Below are 16,541 nucleotides of genomic sequence, written 5' to 3'. Positions count from 1 at the left end.
ACAAACACATCATGTTTTCATTTTGAAACATCAACTTTACTTTATGTTTTAAGTTCAACTATATATTTACTTTGGTGTAACTATCATCTATTTATTCTATTTTTATTGAACCGATCAGTGAATCCACTTATGTTATTCCTCTTTGATCTAAGGTGCTTCAAAACAAAGTAATACATTACTCTCCCTAATCACTATCAAATGAAACAATTTTAAACTCATTAAGAAATAAAATATACAAACCTTACGCACCGGGATACCATTAGTATAGTTAAAAAAAAATACTGGTTATGACACGTATCAGGAAACAGTAATTTGTATCTTTGTGATATTGATATCGGTACGCACTATCCAAAGCCAGACTTAATTTTTTACCAAAAGGTGAAATCAAACTTAGTGCAAGTAACTTTTGTTGTTGATTTTTATAGAAATCATTAAGTAAGGAATATATTAGCAAAGAAAACATATCTTGGAATGATAATATATGCTTTGACCATTATGTATTTAGCAATTTGGGAATGATAATATATGTCTTGACCATTATGTATTTAGCAATTTGGGAATGGTATTATATGTTTTGACCATTATGTATTTAGCAAATTTGGAATGATAATATATGGTTTGACCTATTTAGCAATTCCATTACTTATTAAAAACCTAATATAGTAAGCCAATGTTTTTGGTTATAAATAGATAATCATCGACCGGTGAAATACATAAAAGTTTAATAACAATAGTAGAAGAAAGAAAAAAAAAGAAAGATGAAACTCATTGTTGTCCTTACTGTATTCAGTTTGTTGTTTGCTACTCAGTTTTCCAATGTAATAATCAAATATTTTTTCATCTTCTTTTGGTTTATAATTTCAGTAAATTCTGGTTTTATATTTCTGTTTATTTTTTCTACAGGCCGATGAACTAGAGAGTACATCTGAAGCCCCGGCTATACATATGGTATATCTTTATAGATCATAATTATATGTATTTGTAAATTTATTGTATTCATTTTTGTCATCAACCAACTAACGTGTGCATTTAAAACATTTCAGAAAGGAGGACCAGGTTCACTTACACCAGATGGTAATCTTGTTTTAAAAAGTGTTATTTTTTTTACATAATTGATGAATGGACTAAACAGTGATTTATTTAATGTTGTTTGTATTTGTGTTAAGAATGTCCGAAAGCATGCGATTTCCGATGCTCAGCAACATCTCACCAGAAGCCATGCCTATTCTTTTGTAACTATTGTTGTAATAAGTGTTTGTGTGTGCCATCGGGAACTTATGGACATAAAGAAGAATGTCCTTGTTATAATAACTTGAAAACCAAGGAGGGTGAACCAAAATGTCCATAATATCACAAATAAAACTGGAAAATATGTTAAATGCTTTTTCTTTAAAATATCTATGTATTTGACCATTTTTGTAATATCAAATAAAATATGAAGTTTCGTTTTCACTGCAAAACTAAATATATGACATACTAGTGGTAGCGCCGGGTTCGTATATTTTATTTTCTAATATATTCAAAATATTTTTTTGATCTATTTGATAGTGTTTAGTGATAGTAATGTATTATCTTGTTTTCTAGTTGTTTAGATCAAAAAAAGAAAAGCATAAATGATTTTCATAGATTAATGCAATAAAAATAGAATAAATAGTTGATAGTTGCACCAAAGTAAATATAGTTAAAACTTAAAACATAAAGTAAAGGTCGATGAAAAATGTTTGAGTGATGCTTGAGATATGTTGATTAATAATGTAAATCCCCTATTGTTTGAATAAGTTGCTCTTACTCGGAAATAACTAATTGATAGTCAGTTGATTGGTAATGTTATGGTCCCATTTTATGTTTTTCTTTTCTTGGAAACAGTTACGGCAGGTGTTTCCTCTTTTTTTTTGAACCACACGGCAGTTGTTTCTAATTGTTCTCACTGGTTCAAATAAAGCACTGATGGTCATTTATTTTTCTGTTCTATCAGGTGCTTGTAATTGTTTTGAGCTTAAGTTATTCCATTTGTCTCCACTGGTTTCATCATACTTTCAGGTAGACTTTTGTTTAAGCTTCGGACAGGAGTCTTATATTTTGGGGGGGTGTTTTAAGGACCTTTTTATTTTAATGGGGCAAGCTATGTGTTGATCACCGGTTTGGACGTTTGGTTTGCATGATTTGGGATATGATTGGGGCTTTTGTTTCCAAGAGAGGTTGAGTTCTTATGTATGATATGTTTAGGGTATGACTGGTTTCACTGCTACCATCCGCAAACACAGCTTTTGCAGTTGATAGCGGTTGTTGGCGTTTTGCAACAATCATTCAAACCGTTCTAAACCGCTTTAAACTGTCCTAAACCTTGTAAATTCAAAAGATGGTTCTAGCTAGAGTTTTCCGTTGCGGACGGTTACGGAAAGATACTTTTCTTTTCTTTTTTTAAACAATATAATACAAAAATAAAAATATTCAATAAAAAATAAATTGGAATTATAAAAAATACTATTTTAATTAGTATTATAAAATTTTAAAATAAAAATATTTTCTGTAATTTTTAAAAATTTAAAACCATAACTTTTTAAATATAATTTTATATTCATTATAATATTATTATTTTTGATATTTTATAATTATAATTATATAAATATTGTTAATTTATTATTTAACCACTATATCATTTGGTAGCTAACCATTCATAAGTATCCTACAAACACATCAATTTATAACCGCAAAACCAGTCGTACAAATCTCTTAAAACCGCTAGAAACCACAACCACATGCATCCGTAAACTCCCACAACCGCAACCGCTGCGTATGAACCAGTAATGCCCTTACTTTATGGAGGTGTGTTAGTGTTATGAGTAATTGAATTCTGGTTTATGTCCAGTTGCGGAAAAAATTATGGGTCCACTATTTATTATTTTGATGCGTTTGTAGCTAATAGTTATTCGAGGTACGACGTTAATATGTATGTTTGTAGATATTTTTATATGAAAGCAACAGATCTTCGCATCTGCATGTATATGTTGTCTAGGTCTTTCCTGTGGCAGCTAGATAAGGGGTTTTGCTGTCTGACTACTTATTATGAACTTCAGTTTGCTTTGTAGACTGTGATTTGTTGGAGCATTATTTTGTTATGTTTCCAACAGGTCTCAGCTCTCGCTTTGTTTTGATCAAATATAATTTGTTTGCTTAACTCGTGTTTTTTGAGAGGAGAAGAAGAGCACGACGAAATAAACTTTTGAAGATTTTTTCTACGCAAACTTTTTTTTTAAAATACATAACAAAAATAGATGTCAATACATATAAGTTTCTCCGCCTGACTATTTTTACATTCCACTTTTTCCAATTTTTACATGTCAGAAATGGTAAATTAAAGAAATTAGTAAATAAAAAATATATTAAAATGGGCCAAAAACATCAAATTACATAATAGATGGTAATATATATACGAATTGCTGTGATTTTCTTGGAATGGCCGTGATTTTTTTTTTAGAACTATATTATATTAGATTCAAAGGGTTAAGTCATTTAATTCTACTAATATTATAAGAAATTCAGAAAAGTTTCACTAAAATGTGGTGTTCATATTTTTATATTCTTGGCAAAAAGATTGAGTCGGAGTAAAATACAAACCTCTAGCATTCGCTCTGGATTAATTTTTATCACTTGCATAGAGGTCGAGATATGCATTGATAGTTACATTTTCGTAATTCTCTGATATCATATTTCAGTATGCTCACAGAGCACGTGAATCCTGTGATGTTAAAACATTGATCATATTAATAAATAACAAATGTTCGTATGATCATATATACAATGAAAACATATTTACGTCATTACGTGTGTATATGCCTTAGAAGTTAGAATGGGTTCACAAAAAAACAAAGAGGATACTCAAAAGTGTCCATATGTAACCGTTCGTGTTGATAGGTAGTATCGAGAAGCAAATGTGACAATTTATAACCTTTGCAATATTTCAATTCAGCACCACTTCATTCCTTGTAGAATCTTTGCCTACTTCACTCATGTAATATTATTGATTGAGTTTTCAATAAGCTAATTAAATGTATATAACCAAAAAGTTTTTGCCAGTTTGATCTTCTCTATGAGCTCTTTGATAACTGGTTCAATTTTTATTTTGTTTATTATAAACCAGACCTTGAGAACATATTTGTTGAACCTTAGTGAGCATACACCGCTTTAACTTCTTATGAGATCTTGAACAAATGAATTAAGGATAATAAGAATTAAATCATGCTAGTCATGACAGTAACGACCATAGCTTGGTGTTTCCTCACATTCTCTGGTAGAACAATTTAGCAATTTCTATGCTGGAATATATGCATGTTAACGGACATTGCTAAATTCCAGCAACATACTTTGACTTCATCTCACATTCTCACATTCTCTGATCATAATCCACCGGGACAAAATTTAGCTTAGTGTGCAGTAATTCCCAGAATAAAACATGCTAGGAGTTTTTGTGGTGTTATCTTTTAGATTGGGAACAATACTATTAAAAACCCATTCAACTTCTTAATGCAAAAAACACTGATATGCTTTAATGTTTTCGACGATGTTGCACCAACCTGCAGTATTGCTCTGTATTCCATAGCTATGGATGTGTAAGTGAGTCCAAGCTAAGCTCCCTCTCATCCTATAAGTCCAGACACTGAAAAACTCAGTGAGATTGGTTTTAAATGGCAGGGAAATGTCATAATTTAAGTGAGATATAGTGAAATATGTAATCATACCAATAGCAATAGATCCAACAACCAATCGTAAGGTATGTGGGTCCTCTGAAGTTGCAGCTGGTACCGATAGAAAGATGATTGCATGGTCCACAGTCAGTTGTTGGATAGATGTGAGATACTAAGTCTTCCTTGACGTTTGATGTAATCAGCAACCACATTCATCTCTTCAAGTGATATGTAAATTTATTTAGCTCTATCATCCATAACCCCCAGAGAGCCTCCCTGAATAAAAGAAAAGAAGGCGTTCAGATCTCAAGAGTCGCATAACTGTTTCACGTGTTTAAATACACACAATCATCAATGTTTCTAATGCTTATTCATGCTATATAACAAACTGCTCGACAGATGCTATTATTATGATTGGATAAAGATAGAAAATACCAAAGATCTCCAAAGAGGTGATCCTGCTGATGCATTCCTACAATGACAAAACATATTCATTTAAATGCGAAATAAGCGATGTAGAGAGTTGAAACGAGTTACCTTATGCGGGGAGATCTTCAGGTAGAAGACATTTCTGTTTCTGCAATCAAATTACAGAGCAAAAGGAAGGCTCAATATTTTTACACTGATGTGGGATGGGATGGGATCGGACAATATTTGTATCTATACTTCACCGTAGAATGAGGATTAAAATGGGAGAGCGAAAGTGTTTGGTGAAGGGTTAATTCAATATATAACCTGTATGTATTCAACAAATTCTGAAATCAGACACACGACAGCTAGAGCTTGGGGCTTCCCGTTATGCATAAGAGTATTGACAACATTCGGATAAAAGCATGTGTTCGTTCATTTCTAGACCATTGACAACTTCACGATGTGAGAACATGGTTGAGGTTTGCTTACTTGAACAACTTGAAACGCATATGTTTCCATTTCGAGCTCAACAACTATGACTTTGCCATCAGGACACCAAAAGATTTAACTTGGACATAGTACGAAAATGTTAAGAGCCTGAAAGTAACTGAACGGATTAAAAAAATTGCAAATTGTATTCAAAATTGGGCAATTGTCAATAATAACACCTTTTGAGTTTTTGTCTCAAAATAGCATTAGAAGGAAAAAGTCAAAAAATGACATTCATTAAAGGGTATAATATCTTTAATACCCTTGGTTTAAAATTAAATAAACATACAAAAATAAATAAAAACAAATAAAATAAAAATAAAAAAATGAAAAAATAATTTTTTTTTATAGTTTCAGATTATATGTTTTCAGATTCGAAACTTTTTATAATTTTTTTTGAAATTTTTTTTTTCCAAATTTTCTTTTTATAATTCAAAAATACTTTTTGAAACTGTTTTTTAAATTTTATTTTTAATTTTTTAGTATTTATTTTTTATTTTATAAAATTTTAAACTCTAATTCCAAAACTCCACCCCTTAACTCTAAACCCTAAGCTTTAGATTAATTAATCCAATGGGTATAAATGTATACCTCTTTAATGAAACCTATTTTTGTGACTTTGAGCCTTGACTGCTAGTTTGGGAACAAAAACTTGGTTTGGCATAGTTTGGCATAGTGCTAGTTCTCTTCAAAATTGTGTATTTTATAGTTTGACATAGTTAGTAAAGAGATAACTGACCTTGCGAAGTAGTTGATAACCTTTTCCAATTGAAGGGGCGGAGCAAAATATTGAGGCCTTTCTAACTATTGTCAGTTAATCCTTCTCCGGGTCCACTCAGCTATCTATATATGGAAAAATTGAGTAATACAAGGCAACAAAAGCATGAATCCATCTAAATTCCCTTAAAACGCATACCCATGTTTGGAATCACGTTAGTCAAGAACTTTAAGCATAATAGAAAGAGAAGAGGAAAGGAATACATGTTACTTTCTAAAGCTGAAGAAGAAAATGGTTGTGAGAAGGCCATTCGTTTTCTGGATTCATAGCTAAGGTTTACATACAGCAGGGTCTGGGAAACATGAATAGTGGGTTTTCATAATTTCTAAGAGTTAAAGAGCACAGTAATGGTAAGGCTTGGTTATCGCTGTAACGGTGAAGGAGGTGTTGCACACGCCCATGGAAGCAGAAGATAGAAGATAGAAGATAGAAGATAGGAGATGCTATAAATGGGTCTAACTCATTCAGACCTAGAAACAACGGGCCTCAACAAAAACCTTAATATAAAAGCCCAAACACAAAAACTCAACATAAACAAAGGACACAACAACAACAGCCCAAACATAGTAAAGGAAGGAAAAACTTTTGAGCAGACACGTGTTGGGATTTGCCCTTCTCTCCGTGATGACGTGGAGGAAGGAAAAGAAAGAAAAATCTACTTTATTGTATAAGATATAAAGAAATCTGGCTCACATATTTCTACAAACAAAAAGCTAATTTCTTGATATCATAAAAACTTGATTAAATTCGAGATTTGGGGTTCAACATAATTTTATGGCCTTTTAGAATGTATGAGAGGGTTTGATTTTTCTTTTCCAAAAATATCTTATCATATTTGTGTGGATAGCTCATTGCGTTGTAATTATAATCATAAAAAAAATTAATCATTCTAGATTATATTGTTTCATTTCTTCTTACCTATTTTCCTTTAACAATCTCCAGTATTTTTTATTCTCACAGAATCATCTTCATCAAGCCAATCTAACATATGAGTTTCTCTAAAATCGTATATTTCAAATCTTCCTAACTTTTCTTCTAACCCTCCCCCCCCCTTCCCCCAAGATTTTTTGTCAACCTGAATCTAAGGTATAAAGCTATGGTTGTGAATGAAATGTCAACCTGAATCTAAGGTATAAAGCTATGGTTGTGAATGAAATGATGATTGAAAATTTTCACACCACTCTAAGAACTATTGGTATTCATTGAAGACCCAGTTACGAGAAAGTCCTAGATTCAAAGTTTTGATGATAACTCCATGAGCATATTGGGACAATTAACGGCAAAAATAATTGAGTATATTCCCACTATATGATGATTTGAGTATATTCCCACTATATGGAACGCTTATGATAAAGTACGAGGTGTTAGGACTCTCACATCTTAAGTTTCAGTTTATATTTCAGTTTATATTCAAAAGAGAAGATCAGACATACTCATCGTGCTAAAAGATTGTCCATGTTATTATTTATCAAAAGACTTTCCATATTCTTATATATTTTCATTGGACTGTGATGATCGAAAAGAGGTGGATAGCTTCCCCCCGCCACACACTACAAGAAAACAGGTCGTTTCCGACTACGGTATTAGTCGGTATTCAGTCGGTAAATGGTCATTTCCGACTGATTAACGACTGATAAGAGTCGTCGTAATATACCTCGTCGCTAAATATTTTAGTCGTAAAACAGTCGGTATTTAGCGACTGTTTGACGACTATTATGATCAGTCGTAACTTCAGTCGGTAATTAGTAGGGCATTTGGCGACTGATTTACGACTTATTTAGTGACTATTCTACGACGGCTTACTGACTGAATTTAACGACTGCGTTTAGCGACTGAATTTAACGACTGAGTTTAACGACTGCATTTAGCGACTGATTACACGACTGACTTAGTGACTAACTATCTCTGTAGGAAAACAGTCGGTATATTACTGCTACCGAATCACGACTGATTAGCGACTGATATGCTTAAAATTTACGACTGATTTCGCGACTGATATGCGACTAATTACCATATTTTTTTGGCTGTTAAATATATGATTTTGGTGTATTGTTTTTCTTGTCCATGATTTGTTATTTAAATCTGCTATTAGTACTACTAAAAACGATTTTGAAATCATAAAAGTTTTAAATACCATACACAAACAAAAGAACTCCATAACTTAGGAGTAATCAAATTTCAAACAGAAAGAACTCCAAAGAGTTTACAAGTTTCACACATCCAAAAGGTAGTTTTTCACATAGGAGAAGGGAAAGACCTAAACATGATGGGGATCAGATGAAGCTGTTTCTTTGGAGATGAAGTCCAAGAATCTCTGGTCTGTGGTGGCGATGTACTTCCGAACCATTAACAACTCATCGATCGTAGCTTGCTGAGTAGCTATAACTCTGGAACGCTCTTCCTCAACCATTGCCGCAGCAGCAGCAGCTTGGGCACGATCTTCCTCAGCCTTTGCAAGAAGAGCAGCTTGTTCTTTGATTTGACGTTGAGCTTCTTCAAGTTGCTGCTGCATTTGGATGAAAGAGGACAAGCTTCTTGGGTCATATGCCACTTCATTAAGTTGGTTCTTCAAGCTTCCAAGGCCATAAATTTGCCCCCTGTCATTGGTGAAAGTGGCCTATAACAAGCAATAACAAGCAAGACAATCAATAACAAGTGAGAGACTATTATGAATGCAAAAAAGAAAATGTTGAGTAAGAAACCCAACCTGAATAAACAGCTCATTCTCCTCTTCTATTGATAGTGGTGGATGCTGCCCAGTCTCGGTGTGATCATCAGTCTCAAGGGTGGCCAACTTAGCTTCTTTTTGCTTCTTGAAAGCCTCAATAACTTGTTTAGCTTTGAAATCACTAAAGGTTCCATCTGACTTTGTATGAGCTCTGATGAATACTTCACCAAAGCTCACTGGTCTTCCCAATTCAACAACCTGAAGTAAAATGGAAGAAAAGATCAGTATAAAATGTTTAAAAACCAAACAGACTTATCACAATGAACAGATAAGAAGTAGGGACTCACCATCTCTTGGTGGAGCTGCATATAAGACTTCTGGCCAGAGTTATGTGTGTGAAAGCCAAGACCTTGACGGTCAGACATTCTAGATGCTGATGCTGTAGCACTCTTTGCAACCGCAGCGTCAGTGTCCCAATAGTCGGTCATTAGTTTCCAGAGTGTGTCGCCTATCCAATTAGGCTGCTGCCGAGATGTCCTTACTTCGCTGACCATGTCTTTCATTCGTAGAAGAGCAATGGCCTCGAAATGTTCTTGCACAACACCAGTCAATGATGGATCCCATGTGTGAGTTTTCTACAAATGAACATAGAAGATACTAGTTAGCCATCAAAAACCAAAGAATTAAAAAAACAGTGTGTAATAAACTTGTTCAAAAAAGACAAGTTAACATGGATGGTGAGTTGCACAACACCAGTCAACACCACTTACTTAATAACTATAATAACTCAAAGACAGAGAAGAGACAGAGAAACTTACGGCAAATTCCAGAAAGTAGCGTTCTTGTCTGTCTCTAGGCACACGAGTCCAGCTGTAGAAAGGCTTATTAAACTTGTTCTTTAAAATCTTGGTAATCTTCCTAGACAAGCTCGACTTGTCATACCCAAACCTACAAACATATAATTATCATCAATACAAATTTTTAAATTAAATTTCTAAAAGAAGACAAGCAAAGAACATAACTGATCAATAACCAATAAGCAATGAATCATCAAAGAATCATCAACAATTGTAAGAAAGGAAGAGAAAATACCATGTGGTTCCAGGCTCAAGGTTGCGAGACAGGACAATTGTGTTCTTCGCTCGACCTGGCTGGTTTAGAAGGGAGTTCAAAAGATCCATATGGTCAGAGGCGAGATTAGGTTGAACCGGAGCCTCTACATCGGACATATCCTCCTCCTCCTCCTCTTCTGGAAAACGAGAATTTTGTGCTTCAGAACTGTGAGGCGATTGAGATGCTCGAACTGGAGCCGGTTGACTTGGAGGAAGTGTGTTCATACGTTCAGTCGACTGAGTTTGTCGATGTTGAGGTTGAGACGTCGCAGCAGCTGGAGTGAGAGGCGACGGAGCTGATTGAGAAGGTGGGAAGTTCGTTTCCGGAAACAGCTTTCTCGGAGGAGGATAATCGCGAACAGATGGGAGAGGATTGTTCTTAGGGAGAGGTTTGTTCTTAGGGAGAACGGGTGGGATCGACGGAGATGGATCCCTCGGTACGAAGTCATACTGAGCTGGTAAAGTAGCTGGGCGTTGTGTAACCCGAGAGGAGTTGGGTTTGACGGTATTCCGCTTCCTCTTTCCACCCATCTTCGGAGACAGATGCTGGAGAGATCGGGATCGGCGGGAGAGATCGAGATTGTGACCGGTGGGAGAGATCGAGATCGAGCTCGGTGGGAGAGATCGCGATCGAGACCGGTGGGAGAGAGTGGCCGTCGAGATCTGTGGGAGAGATTGAGATCGAGATGGAGATGGAGATTGAGATCGTGAGAGAGATTGAGATTGAGATCGAGATGGAGATTGAGAGTGATTAGGGTTTTCTTGGTGGTTCTGTTTCTTCTTCCGCGAAATTAGAAGAGATGAAATAAAATTTTGGGCTTTGTTAACGCGGGCTTTAAGTCTAAAAATTTTGGGTTTTCCCGGTTTAGATCATCAGTCGCCAATCAGTAGGAATTCAGTCATCATTTTTTAAAATGAAAATTAAATTGAAATTCAACATCAAATTATAACCAAATATTTTCGCGGTTCAATAATTTTTTGGAGGCAAAACCGAATTTTTGGCTTAATAGTCGGTAATAAGTAGGTAATCAGTCGTTAAATTTGCAAATAAATTTGAAAATAAATTTGAAAATACAAATATACATAATTAAATATTACAACATATATTTTAAATGTTTTTTGCGATTTAAGAACTTTTGGAGCCAAATAAAAATGTACATAATAAACCTTAATCCTAACCCCTAAATCGAAACCCTAATCCCTAAATCCAAAATAACATTGTATTACAACATAATATATTAAATACGACAAATAAAGTTTATAACATATATATGAAACATAATATTATACATGGTAACCGAAGTTCATCATATTACAAGATAATATTATACATGGAAACCGAATATTGATCGTTTCATCATGTTAATTAAGCAACTTAGTACGGTTCATCTTCATCTCCATCTTCATCATCGTCTGAAGATGATAAATTACATCGGAATTCATCATTAGGTTCTGCATCTGCCACATCGAAATCAATATTGATCGGTTCTCCAGGAGCATGTACCAAATGGTCGACTTCAAGGTCTTCAACTGTGGTCATCAAAACAGCATCATCGTTTTCTTGTTGCAAAGTCACCGGATCTTTGTCTTCATATTCTCCAAAAATGATTCTCCTCGGATTCACTTTTAGAACATTGAGCCAAGACTGCTTCGGTTTTCTTACATATGGATATGGAATATAACAAACTTGATCTGCTTGAGATGCTGTTAAACAAAAATAAATATAGTTAATAAAAATATAAACAATAAGTATATATATACAAACGTACCTAGAATAAATGGATCATATTTGTAGTATTTTCTCGATGAGAGAACATCCACTATTCCGCCATTTTTCCGCCGAGTGCCTCTACCAATAACAGGGTCATACCACTTACACTTAAAAAGTGTGATTTTCAAATCGACTATACCCTCGTAATTGATTTGTATGATATCTGTTAAGATCCCATAGTACTGAGATTCATCAGCTGCATTTGTATAACTCTCTCCTTTAGCACATACTCCATAGTTGCAAGTCTTTCGTCCCTCACCATGCGTTTGGGTATGAAACAGAAAACCTCGAGTGAAATAAATTGGCCAGGTTTTGGCTTTATTCACGGGTCCTTGTACAAACTCTTTAACCCAAGCAGGAAAGGGATGTGTTTCGCTCCAGTGAGTAACCTGTAAATATATATACACAAGATAAACACTATGTAAAATTAAGTATTATAATAGTATAACTGAGACGTACATAATCTTTCACCCATATATGATATTCCTCAGCTCTCTTCGTGGAGAGATCTCTTTCAGAAAGGTCTGGATATTTTACAGAAAGAAAATCTTCGAACATGCTATATTAGAGCAACAAAATTAAAATATGAGAAGGTATGCATTTGTTAGATTAGTGTGAGAAATATAAGGTATGGATTTAATTTGTCAAATTATATATACCTCTCAAATGGCTGAAAATAATCACAATTTCGCAAAACATAAGCATGTGCGCATAGATAATCTTTTTCGGAAAGCCAAATTTCTTGCATTTCCCCGCTTGGACGACCTACCTGAATAAATATATCTGGTACTCCTTCAACATGATATACAGGGACTTCACCTACTTCAAATCTTGTAAACCTACCATATTAGGACAAGAGATCCACATTTTAGAAGAAAACATATAAATACACATGAAAAGGCGAACATGTAACTAATTATAACATTTACCTCGATTTTGTTTGTATACTGTCAGCGAAGTAGTGTTCTGAGAAATAAGCAATCTCAGCATTGATATATGCTTCAACTATCGACCCTGCTGCATGGCTTTTGTTCGTTGCGTTCGCTTTCAACTTCTTAAAATATCTTTCGAAAAGATACATCCACCTATATTGCACGGGGCCTCCTAGTTCTGCTTCATAGGGGAGATGTATAGTCAAGTGCTCCATCACGTCAAAAAAAGATGGTGGAAAGATCTTTTCCAAATTGCATAGTATCAAAACAATATTTTGTTTAAGTTTTTTTAAGCGATTTTTTTGCAAAGTTCTCGAGCAAAGGTCACGGAAAAATAAACCAATCCCTGCAATATATAAACAAATTTAAAATCGTTAATAACCCAATTTATAAACACTCTTCGAAATGTAATATATCATGAAACTATAATTAATTAATTAATTTGTACCTGATAAAGCAAGATGGACGTTCTCGTCTAGGAGTTCCGCACATATAAATGGAAGTAGCCTCTCCATAAACACATGGCAGTCATGACTCTTCATGCCTGAAAACTTCCGCTTCTCTATATCAACACAGTTAGCTAAGTCGGAAGCATAACCGTCTGGAAATTTTACCCCAACTTTCACACATTCCAATAAACTTTTTCTTGCGCTCTCTCCCAGTGTGTAGGGAGGAAAAGGAGCTTGACCACGACTATCAACATGTAAGTGTTGCCGATCACAGAGAAGTTCTATATCCAATCTTGACTTGATTGTGTCTTTCGACTTACCCTTCACACTCATAAGAGTATTCATGATGTTGTCGAAAAAATTCTTCTCAATATGCATAACATCAAGATTATGTCGAAGATTTAGGTCCCTCCAGTACGGCAACTCCCAGAATATGCTTTCCTTGTGCCAGTTATGTTCCTTCCCATATCCGGGTTTCTTCTTATCGTGACCATTTCCACCGCACTGGGACGTTTTTGGTGGATTGACACCTTTTAACCGCTCAGAATAAACTTGCTCACCACTCAAAGATTCAGGTGGAACTTCATTCATAGCATGTTTTCCCTTCAAGAAGTCCTTTCTGTTCTTCCTCAATGGATGGCCACGAGGAAGAAATCTTCGATGACAATCAAACCAACACGTCTTCCTTCCATTCTTCAGATAAAAAGCCTTTGTATCTTCCATACAAATTGGACAAGACAACCTACCATGAGTCGTCCATCCTGATAGCATCCCATATGCCGGAAAGTCGCTTATCGTCCAAAGAAGCACAGCCTTAAGATTAAAATTTTGATTCAAAGAGACATCGTATGCTTCAACTCCAGTAGACCACAGCTCTTTTAACTCCGCAATTAGAGGTTTGAGGAAGATATCTAGACTAGCTCGTGGGTGATTTGGCCCAGAATTCAAAATTGTGAGAAACAAGTACTCTGGATTCATGCACATACCAGGAGGTAGATTATATGGAGTCAAGATCACTGGCCACAACGAATGATTATTAGACATCCCAAATGGATTGAATCCATCCGTAGATAAGCCGAGATAAACATTACGGGGTTCCTCTGCAAACCGGGGATGTTGATCTTGAAAGTGTTTCCACTCTGCTGCATCTGACGGATGAGACATTTCACCCTCCTTTGCTTGGTGCTCTGCATGCCATCTCATTGCTGCTGCTGTCTTCTTGCTCTGATACATTCTCTTCAATCTGTCAGCAATAGGTAGATACCACATACGACTATATGGCACTTTGGTTCTACGTCGTTCGCTTCTAGGCTTCCATCTTGGTGCATCACAAAACTGACACTTATCCCACCTTTCATCCTCTTTCCAGAAGATCATACAATTGTTAACACACACATCAATTTTATAGTACGGGAGACCCAAATTGCGCATCAATCTTTCTGTCTCGTAATGTGAACCGGTTGATTGGTTTCCAGCTGGTAAATAGTCTGTCAACATTTCACATACCGAATCAACGCACTTTTCACTCAAATTATAATCCACCTTATTTTGCATGATCCTAGAAGCCAATGATAATTGCGAGTGACCTTCTCGGCAACCATCATATAAAGGATTTTTCGCTCCTTCTAACAAGTCGTAGAATTTCTTCGAGTGATTGCATTCCGGATCTACTGCATTTTGATAACTATCACCATGTTGATAGTTATCAAAACTCACATTATCTCGAAATGCATCATTCACCATTTCCACATATCTATCTTCTACTGCATTACCAATGTGATCTTCACTACCACTTAAATGCGTCGGATTAGCATAACTTGTTCCTAAAGCCATATCGAGTTCTTCTCCATGCTTGTACCACACATAATAGTCGAGCATAAACCCTTTACTATATATATGTTTCAAAATTCGATGCCCCGGGAGAAATTTCTCATTCTTGCAAACACTGCAAGGACAAAAGAATTTACCATTATTATCCTGTGTTAGAGGCTGACTGTTTGCAAATGCCATGAATTGCTCTACTCCCGTTGTGAACTCTTCCGAGAAATTCCCCGTTTCTTCATCGATCCTCTTGTACATCCAATCTCGAAAGTTAGTGTAGTTGTAATTACCTCCCATTATGTGACTGAACGTTTTTTTCTGACTTTTTTATTCTTTCAAGCATCGCACGAAGAAAAAATGACTGGGTTGGGTGTATATATAGAAAATGTTTCCGACTGTTTTCCTACTGATTTACGACTGACTTTACCGACTGATATATTTGGTCGTAAAAGGTTGTTACACCAAACTAGTAACGACATTCACGTGTTTTATACCGGTTTTTGACGACCGAAATGTGACGGTTTCACCTAATATATATCAGTCGCTAAACAGTCACTATATTTCCCGACTAATTACCGACCGATGCTTACCGACTACACATTAGTCTGTAGTCAGTCGCTAATAAACGACTAGGTTTCTACTGAATTCTGTAGTCGTTGTTTGGCGACTGAGTACCTACTGTTTTATTTCGGTCGTAGCATAGTCGCTAATCAGTCGTGAATCAGTCGGTATATTTAGCGACTACATAATCAGTCGGTAAAATCAGTCGGCAAAAACGTGTTTTCTTGTAGTGACATAACTTATGTCAATTCCTGAGAAGGGCAGACCTAGCAAAGGTTATAGCATGTGACACACTGTATTAGATAGCAAAGTTCTTAACCAAATGTGCATGTGGCATAACAGATTTTAATTATTTGAGTTACTGATTTCACTCAAATTATCTTAAGGAGTGATTTGTACTCTTTCAAATAAAAGGTCGAGCCGTGGCACTTAGGGATCGAATTCTCAGAGAACTAAGAAAGCAAAGGCAATCAAAACCTGGCTCTGACACCAAATGTTGCAGGCTGGGAAGCTGAGTCTACGGGTCTGTTAGTGCAAAGATGACACAATAATAGGTAATGCAGAAGATAAATCAAGAGACAAATCACACAAGCACACCAAAGCTTTATTAGAATCTCCTTAAACAATCTATTACAAGATCTGCTTAATTCAGCTTTTACACGTCAGTGTTAACACCCTAACACACGCTACTGAAAGATCCTAAGCTACCCGCTTACGTCTCTTCTCCGTCAAGTACTTCAGCCACTGCTTCAGCACGACCCAGAACACTTCCAAGAGCTTCTCTCTCTCTATAAGATCAGCCTCCGTGTCTCTGTCTCTCTACAAACGACCCCATAGCTATCTTATACTTATTCTCCATGTTCC

The 16,541-nt window shown here is 35.5% G+C and overlaps 3 protein-coding genes and 1 long non-coding RNA gene across 10 annotated transcripts; 1 reads left to right on the top strand and 3 right to left on the bottom strand.

Annotated features, from left to right (window-relative positions):
- Positions 1 to 687: 687 nt before the first annotated feature.
- On the top strand, positions 688 to 1,460 carry LOC106395805 (gibberellin-regulated protein 12-like). Its single transcript, XM_013836157.3, has 4 exons — positions 688 to 818; positions 904 to 948; positions 1,044 to 1,074; positions 1,167 to 1,460. Exons 1-4 carry the CDS (start codon positions 759 to 761, stop codon positions 1,346 to 1,348), a joined length of 318 nt encoding a protein of 105 aa, XP_013691611.2. The 5' UTR covers positions 688 to 758; the 3' UTR covers positions 1,349 to 1,460.
- Positions 1,461 to 4,409: 2,949 nt separating this feature from the next.
- On the bottom strand, positions 4,410 to 7,399 carry LOC125577283. Of its 6 annotated transcripts, none has more exons than XR_007315656.1 (7): positions 6,325 to 7,399; positions 5,586 to 5,693; positions 5,352 to 5,420; positions 5,223 to 5,262; positions 5,121 to 5,157; positions 4,740 to 4,961; positions 4,410 to 4,642 (listed from the first exon to the last, which is right to left on the bottom strand). It is a non-coding gene; the product is annotated as an uncharacterized LOC125577283 (long non-coding RNA). The 6 variants fall into 6 exon arrangements; XR_007315655.1 differs by having other exon boundaries at positions 5,357 to 5,420; XR_007315652.1 differs by having other exon boundaries at positions 5,223 to 5,420.
- Positions 7,400 to 8,451: 1,052 nt separating this feature from the next.
- LOC125577282 lies at positions 8,452 to 16,019 on the bottom strand. 2 transcript variants are annotated; one of them, XM_048738585.1, is made up of 4 exons: positions 9,850 to 13,257; positions 9,379 to 9,666; positions 9,071 to 9,289; positions 8,452 to 8,980 (listed from the first exon to the last, which is right to left on the bottom strand). In XM_048738585.1, exons 2-4 carry the CDS (start codon positions 9,592 to 9,594, stop codon positions 8,621 to 8,623), a joined length of 795 nt encoding a protein of 264 aa, XP_048594542.1. In that variant the 5' UTR covers positions 9,595 to 9,666; positions 9,850 to 13,257; the 3' UTR covers positions 8,452 to 8,620. The 2 variants fall into 2 exon arrangements, 1 of the variants encoding a protein (XP_048594542.1); XR_007315651.1 differs by having other exon boundaries at positions 8,952 to 8,980; positions 9,071 to 16,019.
- Positions 9,802 to 10,674, bottom strand: LOC125576914 (vegetative cell wall protein gp1-like). Its single transcript, XM_048737441.1, has 2 exons — positions 10,124 to 10,674; positions 9,802 to 9,979 (listed from the first exon to the last, which is right to left on the bottom strand). Exons 1-2 carry the CDS (start codon positions 10,672 to 10,674, stop codon positions 9,802 to 9,804), a joined length of 729 nt encoding a protein of 242 aa, XP_048593398.1.
- Positions 16,020 to 16,541: the final 522 nt, after the last annotated feature.

The sequence above is a fragment of the Brassica napus genome, chromosome A8, assembly GCF_020379485.1.
Source record: "Brassica napus cultivar Da-Ae chromosome A8, Da-Ae, whole genome shotgun sequence".
Lineage (NCBI taxonomy): Eukaryota > Viridiplantae > Streptophyta > Magnoliopsida > Brassicales > Brassicaceae > Brassica > Brassica napus.
Note: the sequence above shows the minus strand (reverse complement) of the source record. Positions and strands in the feature narration are given on the sequence as shown.

Coding starts and splice junctions, on each gene's coding strand:
- LOC125576914 (XM_048737441.1), bottom strand. CDS start 10,674: ATGGGTGGAAAGAGGAAGCGGAATACCGTCAAACCCAACTCCTCTCGG. Junction 9,980..10,123: donor CTTGAGCCTGGAACCACATG/GTATTTTCTCTT, acceptor ATATGTTTGTAG/GTTTGGGTATGACAAGTCGA.
- LOC125577282 (XM_048738585.1), bottom strand. CDS start 9,594: ATGAAAGACATGGTCAGCGAAGTAAGGACATCTCGGCAGCAGCCTAAT. Junction 9,290..9,378: donor TGCAGCTCCACCAAGAGATG/GTGAGTCCCTAC, acceptor ATTTTACTTCAG/GTTGTTGAATTGGGAAGACC. Junction 8,981..9,070: donor AGAATGAGCTGTTTATTCAG/GTTGGGTTTCTT, acceptor TGCTTGTTATAG/GCCACTTTCACCAATGACAG.
- LOC106395805 (XM_013836157.3), top strand. CDS start 759: ATGAAACTCATTGTTGTCCTTACTGTATTCAGTTTGTTGTTTGCTACT. Junction 949..1,043: donor AAGCCCCGGCTATACATATG/GTATATCTTTAT, acceptor AAAACATTTCAG/AAAGGAGGACCAGGTTCACT. Junction 1,075..1,166: donor AGGTTCACTTACACCAGATG/GTAATCTTGTTT, acceptor ATTTGTGTTAAG/AATGTCCGAAAGCATGCGAT.